Raw genomic sequence first — 18,739 nt, forward strand, 5'->3', positions numbered from 1 at the left:
CAGGAACAGTTCATCTATCCATGTAAGAGGTCTGAGTGTGCTGGCATGGAATACAGTATCTTGCTGAACTCCAGTGGTGGTAGCTCTTAAGAGGTCTCTTTGAATTTTGTTAGAAAGCTTTTTACAAGAGAAAGCTATGCTTTGAAACACAAAAGATCTTCTGCTTTGACTTCTAAAAAAGAGTATTTCTTTCTTTATTACACTCCCTAACATAGTGGGCTACTTGTTAGTTCATAAGAGATCTGGGCCTGCCTTTTGATAGTTCATCTGATAGAGATATCAGCTAATTCTCCTCCTATGGAGAGATCACCCAGAAGCAAAGGTTTTTAGAAAGGAGTTCTACTTATTTCCCCTGCCTGTCTTGTGAATTTCTTCCAACTTGGAATTAAATTTTGTGCTCAAAGCTTGTAGAGAATATTCCTTTTTTTTTAAACAGTTCATATGTGCAAGTCTTTCCACTTTCTCCTAGTCATGAAAAGTTCACAACCACTTTATCTCATCTGTCTCTACAATGGCTGGGCTCATGTGGCTGCAGACTTCTCAAACCTTGGTAATTAGGTTACTTGTGTTGTGTGTGGATAAACTGCAGTGGACATAATTTTAAAATGTCCCCAGTTGTCATCAACATTGCAAGTTTTAAGATATTCCCATCTCTCAGGGTTCTTGGCCAAATTATCATAATATCTGAGGGTTTTACATGTCAGTTACTTGTAGTAAGTTGTTAAATGGAAACTTTCATACTTTTCCATGTTTTCGAGTTTTATTTGAACTTTCCAGCTTTGCAATATTTTAAAATTACAGGAAGTTTATTAAAGCTTTTCCCTAAAGTTTATTACTAGAGACTTTACTCCCACCTAATGTTGTTGTCTTTTTTTGTAACATACCCTTTTACGTATATGAGAGTAAAGGTACTCCTGGGGGTTGCTGAAGTTAAATGTTCATAAATTTAAAACCATGGAACCAATTTTCTTCAAAGGTTGACTTTTTGGGATCATTGAAATTGACACAATAAAGGGGTAAATCATGCTCACCTTACTCAAGCAACTAGTGAATAATGTTAGAGTTTGACCCAAAATTGAATTTACAGAAAATAAGTTGAGCGGGTTTTAAGTTTAATGTTTTTTGGCAAAAGAATGTTTGTTTGAAAATGTGCATCCAAGGTACATTGCTCTGTATATATGCACCTGTAGAGAGTGGAAATTCGCATACTGAGTTCTGTACAGGAGAAAGTCCAAATGGTCATAAATTTAATAAATGTAAGTTTCTTGTTAAACTATGCAAAGCCACTGAAAATTATGTCCACATCCTGTTTTTCAAATGTCTTCTGCTTTTATTTTCGCTCTGTCTTAAAGAGTAGACAGAATATTTTTTGAAATGGCAGAAAATAGTGATGCTGCTTCTCGCATCCCTACCATCTCTAAATGATAAGATTTTGCTTGACTTCCCAAGAAAATTTAATATGAAGGCAGAACTGGAAAATGGAAATTTTTTGCTCTCATGATGATGTTTCAGAAAAATTTGTGTTTTGAAATTAGACATTTATGATGGAATGATTTTTGGAACCCTAATTAAATGGTAAGCCAAATTAATGTTTTTACATGAGAGCTAGAACTGGAATCAGATTTTCTGATTTGTAGTTTCAGCTGGTAGACTTTTTTTGTTCCCTTCTTCTCATGCTGGTCACCTAAATCCATCAGTGTTCACAGTTAAGTAACATGTATTTGTATAGGAGTTGGAGGAAAAAAAGGTCTAGATTTCTGAATTAATACTGTGAAACATGAAGCATTACCTGTAATGACAGTGGAGAAACTTGGAGAGATGAAAAGACGACTTTTCACTTGAGTGAAGGACTATCAAATTAATAGAAAAGGAAACCTTTTCTGTGCTTATGCATTTACGGGAGGATAAGGTGAGAACAGATCTAAAAATAGGTTAGTCTCCACACTATCTTGTTTTTTCTTCCTCAGCCCACCAAATAAAAAGCGTGAGCCAAATTCTGCTGACACAGTAATGTAAAATCTGAAGGAGCACTGTTGAAATCAGTGGAGTTGCACTGGTGCAAAACTTGTATGGGGCTAATTCTAATCTCTGAATTTTAGTTCTTGGTCCAAGATACTCTTAATAGTCTCACTTCATGGATTCCTAGACTTTTAAGGTCAAAAGTGACTGTTATGATCTAATCTGACCATAATACAGACCGTAGAATTTCATCCAGTAATTTCTGCATCTAGGCAGTAACTCCTGCTTGAGTTAGCACATATCTTTTAGAAAGACATCCATTGATTTAAAGACTTAAGTGATGGAGAATTCATCACTTCCTTCGGTAATTTGTTATAGCAGCCTAGTTGTTTAGCTGTTTAAATGGGCTTGCTAGAGAAAAAATCCATATCTTCAGTGGTCTCGTGTGAGTGGGTCCTTTCCTATGCTGAAAAAGACAGGGAGAAGTAAAATTTTGTGATGGAAAATGAAGGTAGATTGGAACCCAGACAATTTTATTTCCATTACATGAAAAAATATACTGAACAAATATTTTAAAGTTTAATGAAAAATCAAATCTTGCAGCAATATATCATACTTACTTAAGATAGTGTTTTGTTTCCCACAAATGTTTATGCTTCCTAGGAAGAGCTAAGCAGTCAGTTTACTAAATATAACTGATTTACCAACTTAAAATGTACTTCCCACCATTGCCACTTTTGGGCAGACTAGAAATTGTAAGCATAATTGTCAAATCTTGAAATACCTAGTAGCAATAACTTTTCAGAGGCATTGACCTTGCTGCAGAGGGAGAGCACCCTAGAGGGAAAAGATTGAAGCAAATGACTCTTGTTAACATGCAGATGACTTGCCAGTGCTGACAAGGTTTTGATGTATTTAATGATACAAGTAGTCCTGCTGTTATTACTAAGAATTGAGCTTGGAAACTTACTACCTTGTGCTATGATGCTGTCCGCTATTGAGCTAAGCAGGGTCAGGTTGAGTGAATACTGCAATATGAGAACTCTACGAAACACCTAAGTGCTGCAGGAAGCAGAGTTGTACTGAACAATTACTCAGCATACTAAGGGGTATTGTGCTTGCTGGAGTTGCAGCCTTTGTGATAAGGGACATTTAGTTGTAACCACTTTGAGGCTCTCTGGAATACTGAGTGCAGATGTAGTCACGCCATCTCTAAAAAGATGTATTGGAATTGGAAAAGGTTCAGGGGTATGGAACAGGTACCATATGAGGAGAGACTAATTAGACTGGGACTTTTCAGCTTGGAAAAGAGACAACTAAGGGGGGATATGATAGAGGACTATAAAATAATGACTGGTGTGGAGAAAGTAAATAAGGAAGTGTTATTTACTCTTCATAACACAAGAACTAGGGGTCACCAAATGAAATTAATAGGCAGCAGATTTAAAACAAACACAAGGAAGTATTTTTTTCACACAATGCAGTCAACCTGTGGAACTCTTTGCCAGAGGATGTTGTGAAGGCCAAGATTATAACAGGGTTCAGAAAAGAGCTAGATAAGTTCATGGCAGATAGGTTCATCAGTGGGTATTAGCCAGGATGGACAGGATGGTATCCATAGCCTCCGTCTGCCAGAAGCTGGGAATGGGAGTCAGAGGCTAGATCACTTGATGATTACCAGTACTGTTCATTCCCTCTGGGGCACCTGGCATTGGCCACTGTCGGAAGACAGGATACTGGGCTAGAAGGACCTTTGGTTTGATTCAGTATGGCCGTTTTTATCTTCATAAGAGGTGTGAACTCTAAGGTTCTGCCCAAATTTCAACTTCGGGAGATTTAGGTAGACAATTCAAATTTTCCCCTGCACTTTCAATTGTACAGTTTGTTTGTTGTTGTTGTTGTTGTTGTTTTACCTTCTGACCTTAGGTTGTATAGTCTCCGGCTTGTTTTATCAGCTGCTGTCTTCCTCTCAAGAAGCATAATCATTTTAGGGGTTGGTGTTATGTTCCCCATTGGCACACCCTTTTACTTTACTTACAGGTCTGCTATGAGACTTAATCGTTGTAAAATACTTTCAGAACCTTAGATGAAAAATGCTATAGAAGAGGAAAGTATTCTTACTCCTTAATTACATATTATTATTTTTGCTGGGATGCGTATTAAAATGCTGGTATTCTGAATTTTTGATGAAATAGTATGAACTGCAATATGGTCTCTATAAATATAGAAGGTAATGTGGTGTCTGAGGATGGTTCTTATGTTCTGTTTTAGGCTCCAGGATTTGGATTTGGCATTGCGATATCTGGAGGAAGAGATAATCCCCATTTTCAGAGTGGTGAAACATCAATAGTTATTTCTGATGTCCTGAAAGGAGGTCCAGCAGAAGGACTACTACAGTAAGTGTTACATTTTTTTTCCTTCTATGGCAGATTACAACTTCATCGAGGTTTGGGATATCAGTGCTTGACTCAGATGAATTTCCTAATTATTTTGTGGTAGCTCTCAAAATATGATAGCTGCACAGTGATCCTCTGATACTGCAAGTGGCTTCTTCAATGACTCGTTTCTTTAAGAGGGGTAGCAGTGTTAGTCAATATCAGCAAAAAGAATGAGGAGTCCTTGTGGCACCTTAGACTAACAAATTTATTTGGGCATAAGCTTTCATGGGCTTATAACCAACTTTGGGGGTTATAGCCCACGAAAAGTTATGCCCAAATAAATTTGTTAGTCTCTAAGGTGCCACAAGGACTCCTCGTTGCCATTTCTTTAAGGTTCTCTTTCAGCTCATTGAAACTTTTTTAAATTACACATTGCATTATGGTTTTTTAGGGAAAATGACCGCGTGGCAATGGTTAATGGAGTCTCAATGGATAACGTGGAACATGCATTTGCCGTTCAACAGTTGAGGAAAAGTGGAAAAATTGCCAAAATAGTAAGTGAATGTGTTTTTAAACCTTAAATTTAGTACAAGTGCCGTCTTCATCATAGCAACAGGGGGCTGAGCTCCATCAGCTCCCGCCCTTCATGTGTAAAGAAAAGATTCTGTACTGCCTGGACTATCATAGCAGCTGGAGGCTGGGCTCCTCTCCCCCACACTGTTTAATGTCCTGTCTGGACTATCATAGCAGCTGGAGGCTGCCTTCCCCTCATTTTATCTCACTAACAAGTCACTGTTTCTTATTCCTGCATTCTTTATTACTTCATCACACAAATGGGGGGACACTGCAACGGTAGCCCAGGAAGGCTGGGGGAGGAGGGAAGCAACAGGTGGGGTTGTTGCAGGGGCACCCCCTGTGAATGGCATGCAGCTCATCATTTCTGCGGGATCTGACACGGAGTGGCTGTGCTCTCTGGTTCTCTGATACACCGGTTCTCTAGTACACTTGCCCCATATTGTAGGCAGGACTGATTCTATTTTTAAATACCAAAAAGGAGGGATTGACTTGGGGAGTCTTTCCCATTTTTGTCTTTTGCGCCCCCGGCCGACCTCAGCCAGGGGCACCCATGACAGCAGCAGACAGTACAGTACAGAAAGACTGGTAACCATCATCTCATTGCCAATTTACAATGGAAGCAGATGGTACAGAACAACTGATAACCGTCTCTGCTATCATGCAAAAGCAAATGAATGCTGCTGTGTAGCGCTGCTGAATCGCCTCTGTCAGCGGCATCTAGTACACATACGGCGACAGTGACAAAAGGCAAAACAGGATCCATGGTTGCCATGCTATGGCATCTGCCAGGGCAATCCAGGGAAAAAGGGCGCAAAATGATTGTCTGCCGTTGCTTTCCCAGAGGAAGGAGTGACTGACGACATTTACCCAGAACCACCCGCGACAATGATTTTTGCCCCATCAGGCACTGGGATCTCAACCCAGAATTCCAAGGGGCGGGGGAGACTGCAGGAACTATGGGATAGCTACGGAATAGCTACTCACAGTGCAACGCTCCAGAAATCGATGCTAGCCTCGGACCGTGGACGCACACCACCGAATTAATGTGCTTAGTGTGGCCGCGTGCACTCGATTTTATACAATCTGTTTTACTAAACCGGTTTATGTAAAATCGGAATAATCCCGTAAACGTACCCAAAGACACCCAAAATTACTCTTGAAAACTTTAAACCATAGTTTTTGATTAGCAAGACATGCAGTCAGAAGATAAAACTTTAGGTAACAGAAGCTCCTCTCCTCAATATAAAGAAGACTTTTCCCAGGCTGCCGAGACAGTTCATTTCTCAGCTTATTTCTGCAAGCATTATCAGGCTTTTCAAATGCTAGTCAGTGCCGAAGGTCTTCACTCTTTATTCAAGCCCCAACAAATACATCTTTGTGTTCAGTAAACACCATTTGCCAAAATAAGGCATAATAACCTTAATTCCTATAATTTCAGACTTATTCAGATGATATAGATGGCTTTTGAACTTGCAAAACAACAAAATTGGTCATTACTGAAAGGTAGTAATCTAGTTTTCTGTAAACTTTGCAGATTTATATTTCTAAAAAATGAAATAGAAAATAAACACATTGGCAATTGTTTAATTTTGGAAAGTGGTTTTGTTTTTAGGCCTTAAAAACTTTACTTTTTTTTTTCCTGGCCATTCTGTGGTGTTCTTTTTCACACACTCATACAAATTTGCAATAATTGCAGTGCTATACATTTATAAATTTGGAAATCCACTGAGTTTGCAGGTGTCAAAAATAACTTGCGTGCCAAGCTGTACAACTTTTCATATTAGAAAGCTGGCATTTCAGAGTAATGCTCTAAAGCAAATCAGTGGAGGCTCTGGTGGTTTTGCTACAGAAATGGCATGATCTGTAGTGGAAATACAGTATTTTTTGTACTTGTGCATAAAAGCCAACAACAATTAATGAAGAATATATTATAGTTCCCAAATATTTACAGGGGTATAATTACTGAAGTAGAATATTCAAACATAGTTAGTTCCCTCTAATGATATAGATTATCAGGATAAAACTCAACTTTGAACTATCAATACTAATGCTTTCTTCCCTCTGTGGTTTGCCTAATCACAATCCTGAAAGACTGGCAGGTTTCAAACCCAAACAGAATTACTGTCAATAAGATACTCAGTATTCAGTAGATTATATGTTAATGAGTAGAGTTTTGAGTAGTTCCAATAACTGGTTTGTGGCTTTAATTAAAGGGGAAATAATCAGACTTGCAGCTCTATGGAAATAGAATATTGCACTGCAATAGCTGTTACTCTTATTTTGTTAGCAATTACCACTTTGCTTGGACTGCAATAGGAAAACTAATGTGCTGATTTGGCAAAATGGTTAATGTAACTGACAATAAAGCGGAGTGTTCCATCAGTCTGGACTAATGGGTTTTACTCTGTCTTGCCATCTGTGCGATAGAGTTGCCAGAAAAATGCAGAAATGTAGACCCAATGTAAGTCCATCTATCGTATTTTCTTTTGCCTTCTGCTTAGCTTTATTTCTATTCAATGCAGATGTGTTACTATCTTAAAATGGATAGTGGATTTGGGGCTTAGCTGCATAACAACCACATTAGTTACACTCTGACCAAGACACAGGCTTCACAGGGGACAGCTGTACTTTTAAAGGGCAAAGCCAATTCTGTACATTAGAAGGGATTGAAGTTACCTTGGACCCCTTATGAGCTTCCAACTCTGTCCTCTCACAAACTGGATTTTCCTGGACTATGATTATATGAGTTCCTTCTCTTCTTGTATAAAAGAGAATATAAAGCTATTAGTGCACTGCTGTAGAGTAGAACTGGTTTGTTTAGAGCTAAAATGATCAAGGACTCCATATCAGGAAAGAGTGTCTTTATCTGAGTCTTATTATAGTTCATTGTTCACCATCTTCCATTCTGGGCTTCTGCAACTTGCCTTGGAGCTTGATTGCTTCTTGAGAGGCTTGTTAGACAGCTCCTTCCTGGACCAATCTCGCTGTGGCATTATTTTGCTCTGGCATATGTCCACTTTTGCTCTGCAGCAGGATTTTTATCAGATTTACCCTTCAGTCAGATTCCCTAGATGGCTTTCCACAACCCATCTTTCTTGAGGCTACTGTTGGACTCCTGCCTTGTGTTAGCAGAACTTTTTCTGCTAGCATAGCCTAAGTCTGTATTTGATAGTAGAAGGATGGGGGGTTCTGACAGCATTCTGCCTGAGTGTTGCCCTTCTTGAAAACCTTGTATAGATTCATTTTGTCAGGCTGACTACACATCCCACTTGTGGCCTTGATATCGTATGTGAGACCCATCACTTTGGACCCTTAACTGCTACATAACTTTTCCCAAGTGAAACAAACTGTTTTGAAGGCGGATATTTTTGTTCAGAATTCTAGCTGATGGCTTTTCAATCACTACTTTTTGTGGGGCCTGGAATGTTCTTTCATGCCACTGTCCTCGTAATGCAGAAGGTAATGCTATTCCCAGTTTTGTTTTTGGTTCAAAATCATTTTAAACAATATTTATAAATTAGAACAAAATTTTTAAGGAGAAGAACATACTTAAGTTAGCTTTTAATAACATGAGTACACTTGAAGTTTATTTTTAATCCAATATTCAAAGACAAACTTAACTTAAAAAATGGAGGGAATTCAAAGGACTGAAAATTAAAAACAAGTTAGCTTTCTGACTTTTGAGGAGAGAACCTACATGTCTTTGACCACTATCCTCCTACAAGATGACCAGTATACTTCTAGTTTTGGTCTTCTTGCCAGCCGCAAATGCAGATGAAGTAGTGCTGCCAATAGATGATGGAATACACTTACTCTGTTTTCCATATTTTTTTGGCCAAGTAAGATGCTGTCAGCTCACCTCTTCTTGAATTCATGAATTTGCTACTTCCATAGCTATGGTCATAGAAGCCATTTGAGCAAAGTAGCTGCTACCTCCCTTTATTTACCACTTCAAAATCTTGTGGTATCTAGATTAGCCTCCTCATTTATCCTTGGTACTTATTGGTAAGTATAAGACAGCTTTATATCTCTACTATATTACACAGCTTATGGTCACAATTAGTTTTACATTTCATAATTATTGAAACTTAAATTTTTCAGGCATGGGTAACAAGGAATGACGCTTCTATATGTAACTGGGCATTTTACCTAATGCTTGAAGAAATGTCGGTAACATTACAAAGCAGAAGGCAGTAAAATACTGGGACTGTAGTTTGACTTTTTTCAGGTGTATCATTGGTCTTATAAACCAAATTCATTCATACCTGAATGAACAATTCAGGTTAAAGTGGCTGTTAAATGTAAAGATAATAGTGACAAGAAGGCTCACAGGATGAGAAATCTGACAGTTAATGCTTCTGGGTTTGTTTCTCATCCCAGTTGGCATCATGCTTTTAAGGCATTTATGCCATCTCATTTAAACATGTATGAAATCCTTTTGTCAAATACCTAACTCGTCTCTTAGATGAACATATCCATGAACATCTGATTTTTATTTTTATTATTTGGAAAGAGAAAAAGCAGAAAGCAATCTAGTGAGGGAAGAAATGTTTTTTTTAATTGCAATGCATTATGACACTGGTTTATCCAAAAACTCTGCGTAGGGAAACACAATCTTTGAGCGAAGTAGGAAGCTAACCAGTTGGGTTCTGCAATGTTTGTATTCCATCCTCCAATCCTGGAGCAGTGAAAAGCTGTTTGCCTGATTTTGCATCCACAATAGCTCATTTCAGGTTAGCCTTGCTGCTGTTTTTTTCACTATTGGCACTTTGTTGGAGTTTTTAATGGATTTATTAGTACTACAAAGATCACTGATAACATGTAACCTGTTATAATACTGTAGCTTGTACATAGTAGCTGTCTTCCATGATAACTGGTATCTTCATGGCCACAGATTTGTAAGAAACCCTGCATCTACTTCATCCATTTACTTATGTAAAGTTGCCCTTACTCTCTGAATCCCTCCCGCCCCCCTTGTTTTACTCCTTCAGTCATCCAAATGTTTGATTGTAAGGCCTTTGGGCTATAGATGTTGCCTTCCATATCTGTGTTGAGGTCCCTAGTGCACTTTTCGTTAGATACAGCAGTATAAATCTGTGGTGGCCCATTGCCTAATTTTAAGACTTTTAAAAATATATATATACTTTACATTTAACCAGAAATTAAGTAATTAATGCTACTGGTTACAGACTATTCGAAGAATGAAGAAAATTCAGATTCCGGTAGCCCGGCCAGAACCTGAGCCAGTATCTGAAAATGAGGAGGATAGTTATGAAGAGGAAATGCATGATCCAAGAAGTGCACGCAGTGGGCCAGGCGTCAGCAGAAGGCATGAGAAGAGCTGGGTAAGAGACCGAAGCGGAAGCAGAGAGAGAAGTTTATCGCCAAGATCAGATAGGAGATCCGTTGCTTCCAGTCAGCCTGCAAAACCTACTAAAGTAACATTGGTGAAATCCAGGAAAAATGAAGGTATGCCCAATGACTTTTTGCTGTCTCCTTCATACTTTTGGTTGTAATTTTGTACCAAAATGTTAAAGGTTGAATTTTAGATTGAATTATTGATGAATGTTGCGTTGCTAAGGGCTCATTAGACTAAACTAGACTAGAGAACTACCTACAGGTCTTAAAATTACTGTACTTCTAGTACTAGGTTTTTCTCCGTTTTCTTGTACTAGTGTATGTGATTGATTGAAGGGAACGCTCAAATTTCAATTGAACTGGAATTGTAATTGCATATCCAACTTCTGCTAGCCACTAAAATTTTACAAACACATATTGAATATACACACTCAAAATATATATAGAATAAACTTTGTTAACATGGAATTAAGGTTGAGAGTATATCTGCTATCAAGCTTTTTTGAAAGATGGCCAACTTAAAAAAAAAACAAAAAACACAACGAAACAAAAATACCCACCACACACAGAATCATGGTTAATGTGTGATTTTTCCATTTAGCATGTGGCTATTTTTAAAAAAATTACACAACTGCTATATAATATGAGTACGATCTGAAAGGTTTGGTGGTCATTCTGAAGATAAACGTCAGTGTGTGAGGGGCGGCGAAGTTGTCACATAATATCTAGCTCTAACTAGAGTGGTGCTATGAGGTCAGTTATCTTGCTGACCTTTAAAAAGGAAAAATTTGGCAGGGAAGGAAGGAAGTGAGGGGATAAGGCTTTCACTTTATTTTAAAAAAAATCATCCTCTTCCAGTAGTTTGACAGCCTTATTAGGTTTTTATATATGTTGTGTAAACATTTGTCAGATTTGGGAGTCAGAAGTGGATGCAGCATCTTTGTTGCTGGAAAACAGTTTGTTTATTCTGATTATAGGGGCCAGTTAGAGGAAGAATTTAGATAATCACAGAACAATTGAGGAATATAGCACTCATGCAAATTGCTACACTGGCATCCATTGGCAGCCAGCCCATATGAAAACAGGGATTGGCATACCTTAGTTGCTAAGGAATAGCTATATGCCAATTATGCAAGTAAGATTCCCACAGTTGTTCAGAGAACAGGGAATTTCATAATAGGCAATTGTACCGTATCTCTGCCCCTGGCTTAACAATACCAGTTCGCTATAACCCTCAATACACTACTGTATTAAAAACAATTGAGTTTTTACTGGGTTCTTGTTAGGCTTTGAATGTAAATCTGGAAAGCAGTGTTGTAAATCCATAAATATTGCTTCTTTAAATTGAGATTTCTTATTTGGTTTATTTTTTTTATTCTAAATAGAGTATGGTCTGCGCTTGGCCAGCCACATATTTGTGAAAGAAATATCCCAAGATAGTTTGGCAGCAAGAGATGGCAACATTCAGGAAGGTGATGTTGTATTGAAGGTACAGTAAATGGCTATCTTTGCTTAGCAAAGGAACCAGTATGTTGATTGTACTAGAAGTAACTGCCTCACAGGTGTATGTAACTGTCAATAGAAGAAATGTCAGGTTTTGTATTTTTTGCATTGAGGGAGGAAGGTTAAGTGTCTGATTCTGTAGCCTTTACTCACATAATTAGTCCTGTTGTATTAATTTTTGATGGATTATATGGGCCCAAAGAGTCAGAGGTGCTAACAATACCCTGTCAGTGTCCAACATTAAACAGTGTTAAGCAAGGCTTGGGGTTTAGTATACAGAAATCTCAGCCCGCTAAGTGTCATGGCAAACAAGCCATTACATTTTTTTAAAACTTGTGTTAAAGATACAGCAGAGAAGGAAAAACATGTTAAAGCATTTGAAATATAAAGTATTAAGTAAGGCTTTTATTTTAACAACATCCTTTGTTCCCTTTCCCTTTAGCTGGAAAGAGTTTTCAGAAGGTAAACCCCTTGTTTGACAGTGAAAAATGGTTATGTCCTTTTTAGGGGGGGGAAAAAGAGAAAAAGTTAGTTGAGATGGGCTGGAGCTATTGTTGATGTTGTTTTTAAAGTCCAGTCCCATTTCCTAGAAGGCAAAACAAGACAAAAGGACACAAAAGGGGAAAGAAAACACCAGAGATGGAAAATTCAGCTTCTGTGGTTGCCTTTCACTTCCAACGTCCCTGCTGGAGAAACACAGGCATGGCACACCATCTTTAGTCATTCTGAGACCTGCCAAACTTGTACCAGCATCGGGCTGTTTAGGGCATTGCATTTAGTTGCCTCTTTGGTCATGGGCTCACAGCAGTGTTGCACAATATACAGTCTTTGCCTACTAAGCCAGGCTCTTGTTAGACAGAAGGCAAGGGGAGTAGATAGGAAAGAGAGAAGAAATGAGATGGGGAAGGAAAAAGACCTGAGTGGGACTAAGAGGGTGACAAAGTCTCACATCCCAGGTGTTGATTGAGATTTAGCTGGAACAAGTGGAAGTGGCCATCTGGGTCACTCTACTGTCCTCATCCTGAGAGAAGTCTCTAGACTGGTCCAAGACAGACTTAAAGGTGTTATGGTAAATCCCCTATGGTCCCAGGAGACGGTGGCAGTGGCAGCCATGATGGTAAAGCTCATTCCTTTCCTGTTCTCCTGTGTTCATCATGGTTTTTGGCAGCCAGCTTCTTAATTCCTCCAAAGTATTTTCTTTTAAGAACCTCCAAAAGGGGAGAGATGGGGGAATAGAGCATCCTGTCATTATTTTGTCCACCAGTTTAGGCCTAATTTTTGAGAGACCAATTTTGGTCCATAGATTTCCAGTCCCACGCTTTTCTTGTTTACCAGGCATGATCTTAATACAGGCCTTGAATTATATTGGTAAGCCATTTTGTTTGTACTAATTCAGTATCTCTCTCCCTTTTATGAATAACAAAGTGATGGGGGAAAAAAGTATAAGTATTTTGACATTTTATGAACGTTCACTCACTTTTCACAGTTGATCTTGTAATTAGGGTCAATTTGTAGGCCCAATCATTAAAACGATTGCTTTGTCATTGTATAGTTGGAGAACTAATTGGGGCTATTTGTCTGAGCTAGGGTTTCAAGATTAGGCCTTAATTTAGTAGTTCTAGTGCAGAATTATACCATTGTGCATCACAACCAGATGTCTTGGGCTGAATTATTTTTAATTAACTTCATAAACTATATTGTGGGGGAGGGTTTAACAGTTTTCAGTGCATGTCATTGCTACAAATCTTAATTTTATTGGTGCAATTAGTGAACAAGGGTAAGTCCTCCCCACTGCTATGTGGAGTTTTGTAAGGCTTATAAAAGAAATTGCTTTAGGTTTCTTAATCATTACAGATTAAAGTAATGAGACTTTAAATAATTTAAAAGATGCGCATTAGTTTTCTGCGATCTGTGGCTCAGATGTGTTTGCATTAATATTTTCATAATATATAAATATGTTGAGTATATATTTTATTCATTTTTCTTGACTAAATAACTGGGTATTTCTAAATCCCATCAGACTGAAAACTGTCATTTAAGATGTCATAGATTTTAATTTTTGTGCAAGATTGATCAAGGCATTCTGATAAATCAATTGGAGGCTTGCATTGCAAAGAAAGAAATGGCAAAACTTAAGAACTCAGCTGAATCAGAACTGCTGTTAGACTAGAAGTAGTTTCCCTAGGCATCAGTTCTGCAAGATAAAGTACCACTGAATTTCCTTAACTTTTTGGTCTATTTCAGTTAATCTGCTTGCCTAACCTTTTAAATCTTTTAACCTAAACCTAAAAACCTAAATCTTTTAGCTGATTCCTTAGATATTGCTAATGTTTGTTGTTTCCATTTTTAAAACAAGGTTGAAGACCATTTAACAGCAAAATTATATTTACTAATTTTGAAGGGGTAATTTTGACCAATTAAGAGTTTAAAAATACTTATTGTAGAGAGGGAGAACTCTTGTTTGTTAGCTTCAAAGGAGTTAGCTATTGGAGCTAGATTGTTTTGTTTTCCATTCAGTTCCTATCTCTAGTCTTTTTGCTCTATTACAGATAAACGGCACAGTCACAGAAAATATGTCACTGACAGATGCAAAGACTCTAATAGAAAGGTCAAAAGGCAAGTTGAAGATGGTGGTTCAACGAGATGAACGAGCAACTCTTTTGAATGTCCCAGATCTTTCTGACAGCGTTCATTCTGCTAATGCTTCAGAAAGAGATGGTGAGTATAAACTTATTTCCCAAGGTAAAAATATTTCTTATGTCGCTGGATCATGAAGATGTGAAATCCTAGTGTGGAGACAGAGGATGAGGGAGGAGAAAAGAGGAGGGATCGACATTTGAGCAGATAATAAACTTGTTCAAACACCATTGGAATTCACATCTTCAAGAATATGAAAAAAGATTATTCAAGTAAAAGCAATTGGAAGAAAAGGAACGTTAACTTTAGGTGATTTATTTTGAAGTCAGTGCAGAAGATCTGACGCACTTCATATGTATTTTCTGCAAAATTATTTCCATTTTGGGCAGGTCACATCATCATTTTGATTACAATCATTTCATGAAAAAACAACTTTTATTTAACAGACATTTCAGAAATTCAGTCGCTGGCATCAGATCATTCCAACCGATCACATGACAGGCCCCGCCGCAGTCGTTCACGATCTCCTGACCAGAGGTCAGAGCCTTCAGACCATTCCAGACATTCTCCACAGCAGCCCAGCAACGGCAGGTGATGGTAGCATTGTATTATTTTTAATCAACTATTAAAGTGACATTAAGTACCAGGATTGTTTGGGTTTTTTTTACAGTACCACAAATGTGGCACAGTATTGTGGAAATGGTAGCATGATATAGTACTGAAATTATGTATCTAGAGATGGGCCTGAACCAAACTCATGTTTTAGACATCTTTCAGTTTCAGGGAAATTTGAACCTGGAACTAAATTTTTTGGCTTGGACTCTTCTCTCCTTTATCCTGTTCTTTAAGGAAATTATCAAAATTAAATGGTATTCTTTTTATGTGCCTTACTCGGTTTGACATTAGTGATATAGTCTACTGAAGTATATAAATTATCTCACTATCTCAGTTTCAGAAAGTTAGGAGTGGACTGTAATAGCTATACTCAGGCTGAATAGTACCACAAGTCCCACTGACAATTCAGTCTGAGTAGTTATTGCGAGATGGTGCTTATTTAGTTAACAACTTTGTTTTCAGACTTTTAACACAGTCAGTTTGTTTTTCAAACATGTTTCAAAAAAGTTTTTAATTGCAGTGAAACTACTCTATTTAGGAAAAGTAGTTCTTCAAACATTTAATCTAAAATGTTTGTACTTGGTGGTAGGAAAATGATACTAGCTAAAAGTGGGGCACAATGGGTTCTCTCTGTATCTGATCCTGTTCAAGCCTAGACAAGGCTGTTACATGGAATTCAGTCTTAGGTAAGAATAATATAAATGTGTCCATTTCACTTTTGCACAGCATGTGCATTTAATACTGACATTCCAATTCAAGTTAGAAATAGGAAGTTAACCAATTTATGAGATTTCTACGTTCTTGTTCAAGTAAGTTGTGTGTGAGAAGAAAAGTTACAGGCTTAGACCAATTACAGTCTGTTGGTCAAGAAAAGATGCCAGAATTAGGCTTGAGATGTAATAGAATGCTCCAGATTATTGCTGAATGGGATATTCCTGTCAGAAAAGCTGCCTAGTTTGACAGGGTATTGCTATCAGTTGTGAGCCTCAAATCCAAACAGGGTCAGGATTGGACAATTCAAATTTATGTATGAATTTGAGCCCCAATGACAAGATATTTCAGGAAGCGATTACCATAAGGAAAGTGTATAGATGACATTTTATTAAATTCCTGTAGTTACGAGGAAAAAGCTAAACAACTTTTTTCCTTGCCAAAGCACCCCCTCAGGGTTTGAAACTTCTCTTGAATTAGATGGTAAAACCACAAACACCTAAGAGCAGGGAGTCTGAGCACTGTTAATCATTAGGCCATGAAATGGAGTAAAACACATGAACCTGTATCTTGCCAGGTAAGTAGAAATGTTGTATTTATAATGTTTAAATTTATTTGGTATAGTCTAATGATTGGAGATCTTGAACTTCATATTACAGCCCTTTGCTTACCCATGAATATTGAAGAAATGCACTTCACTTTTCATCTTCACAGGGAGGATCTACAGGTACATTACAGCAGATCTTCTGTTTGTTTGCGCCTTGTTTGGAGGCAGAAGCAGACTTGTCAGGCAGAAGACACTTGAAGTGACCATGCTCCTGAGGACCCTATCAATTGTATTCTGCCTCCAGTAGCTGTCAACAGTCTCACCCAAATTGTCTGCTCAGAGCAGTTAAACACTTTTTGAAATCTTAAATTAGGTGTGGGTAGGTTGGGCTAGAATAAGCTCTGGAGGAGATTTTTTTTTTCTCCCTCATTTCCTCCTCCTGTCAGTTTGAGACTAATGGGTGCAGCAGTGTCCCTGAGCTGGCTGCTGCAATGGTGAACAAAGAAGCACAAGCAGAAAGGCCAGCTTAGCTCCCTTTGAGGGTTGCTTATATGGGATCCTGTTTGTCTTCTGCAGGGATCATGTCACCCCATCTTTCTTCTCCACCCATCCACACGCATCTGAGAGACCTCTGGGGGATCAGAGAAGGAACAAGGAGGATAGATGATTGTCCTTCATCTCCCTGTGGGACTGATCTATTTTCACACACTAGATGTCATGCATATGATTGCTCTGGCAGGGTGTAAAGAGGAGGACACCCAAGCAGAAGAAACGTGCCATCATACCAGTGGGGAAAGGATGCTAAGATGGCCTCAGACTGAGGCCTCTGCTAACTTGTACCACTCTGCCTAACTGTAACCTCACCAAAAGAGTAGTGAGAGCTATGATAGCTCAGATGACATCCAGGCAGCCAACAAGGAGCTGTCTAGGGCATACAATTTTTGCCTCACCTTTCCAGGGGTCGGGGTTAGTGTATCCACTGGCTGTCTCTCAAGTATGGAGAACCCTGAGTATCATTACCTGCTTCAGGATTCCTCAGCACTTTTGTGGCTGCCCTTGGGAACATTAGCAAACATCCTAATGTAGGACGAAGAAAGTTCAGCCATGGGCATGACCATCTAGGACCTGGGCCCCTGCCTACCCTAGAGAGCCTTCTCTTTCTGGGTCATCCAAGGACCACATTCCTTCTTTAGATCCCGAGAAAAGAAGTAAAAACAAAGTAGACTCTAAAAAGGCTTCCATATGCAGGTGATATATTTCTTTTCTTTCACCATCTAAAAAGAGTAAGAAGTGATCCTGTAACCAAACCATAATATTCATCTTCAGACTGTAACCACAATGGTCGCTCCTCCACAGAATCCATCTGTAAAGCTCAGTTAGTGCAAGAGCAAGAGGTGGGCAGACTATTCCACATCTTCCTCGAGTTCCTGTGAGAAAGAATCCTCTAAGAAAGATTTACAAAAAGAACAAGAAAAAGGCTAAAAGATTCAGAAAGTATTCCTTGGTTTGTCCTTCCTGGGAAAGTAGGGCAGCTTTCAGATTTTTGAATCAAAATATCTGAGGAAATTCAGAACAAGCTCTTTTTCAAAACCTGTTTTGTCTACGCTTCTTAAGATTGGTTGTGTGGCTTGGCTTTCCCCCGGATGAACCCTTGAAGGAGGAGGCAGCATTTGAGAAAGTGTGTAGAAAGGAGAGTAAGGCCACTTGCAAGTACTTCACATCAGATTTGAAAACTATATGTCCTTGCATGCAGCACTTGAGGATGTAAGTAGCATTGACTGAGTAGAAAACCCAACAAAAACCAAGGAGCACTATTATGTCCATAAAACCAAATCTTGACCAACTTACCCTACCAAAGACTGATGTAGCTCTTTCATTGTTTATTAAAGACAGTTGATTCATTTTGATGGTGACTTCCTCTCTAAGGACCATACTCGCAGAAGAATTAAGTCCTTCCTCAGAAGGAACTCTGACACTATCTCAGGAGTTGCCTCTTCTGCATCTGCTTCATTCATAAGAGCATATGTATGGATGACTTCCTGTTGGACACTGTTCTTTCAAGATCAGGAAATCCTGTAGGCTGTTTGCCAAATTAAGTTTTTGTAAGCAGTGGCTTTTGTACTGGATGCTTCTCTTGACAGCCTCAGATTTGCTGCAAGGGTAATGATACAATTCCACATCACATCACATCACAGGCTCTGGCTAAAGCCATGGAAGGCCGATTTTGAAGCCAAGCTGGTCCTGGTCATCTCTTAAGTATATGGGAGGTGCGGGCACTTCAGTGAATCTTCTCTTCAGAAAGCAGCTGAAGAGAAGTCATAGAAGACTTGTTAGCATATGAGAGTTCAAAAAGAGAATTCAGGCCCTGTTACAAATCATGATGTTCCTTTAGCTCCTGTTCAGCTAAATGTCCCAGGAGGAGATTGAGGGGAATGGACTAGATTCAGAGGCTTGA

The 18,739-nt window shown here is 38.6% G+C and overlaps 1 protein-coding gene across 3 annotated transcripts in view; it reads left to right on the forward strand.

Annotated features, from left to right (window-relative positions):
- Positions 1-18,739, forward strand: part of TJP1 (tight junction protein 1) — a 294,015-nt gene that overhangs the window by 206,889 nt on the left and 68,387 nt on the right. For all 3 annotated transcript variants that reach the window (XM_044979338.1, XM_044979340.1, XM_044979341.1), the window contains exons 4-9: positions 4,231-4,355; positions 4,789-4,891; positions 10,103-10,382; positions 11,657-11,760; positions 14,324-14,492; positions 14,858-15,002. In XM_044979338.1, coding sequence (XP_044835273.1) covers positions 4,231-4,355; positions 4,789-4,891; positions 10,103-10,382; positions 11,657-11,760; positions 14,324-14,492; positions 14,858-15,002 — 926 coding nt within the window. The remainder of the gene's footprint in view (positions 1-4,230; positions 4,356-4,788; positions 4,892-10,102; positions 10,383-11,656; positions 11,761-14,323; positions 14,493-14,857; positions 15,003-18,739) is intronic.

Source organism: Mauremys mutica, chromosome 11, assembly GCF_020497125.1.
Source record: "Mauremys mutica isolate MM-2020 ecotype Southern chromosome 11, ASM2049712v1, whole genome shotgun sequence".
Taxonomy (NCBI): Eukaryota; Metazoa; Chordata; order Testudines; family Geoemydidae; genus Mauremys; species Mauremys mutica.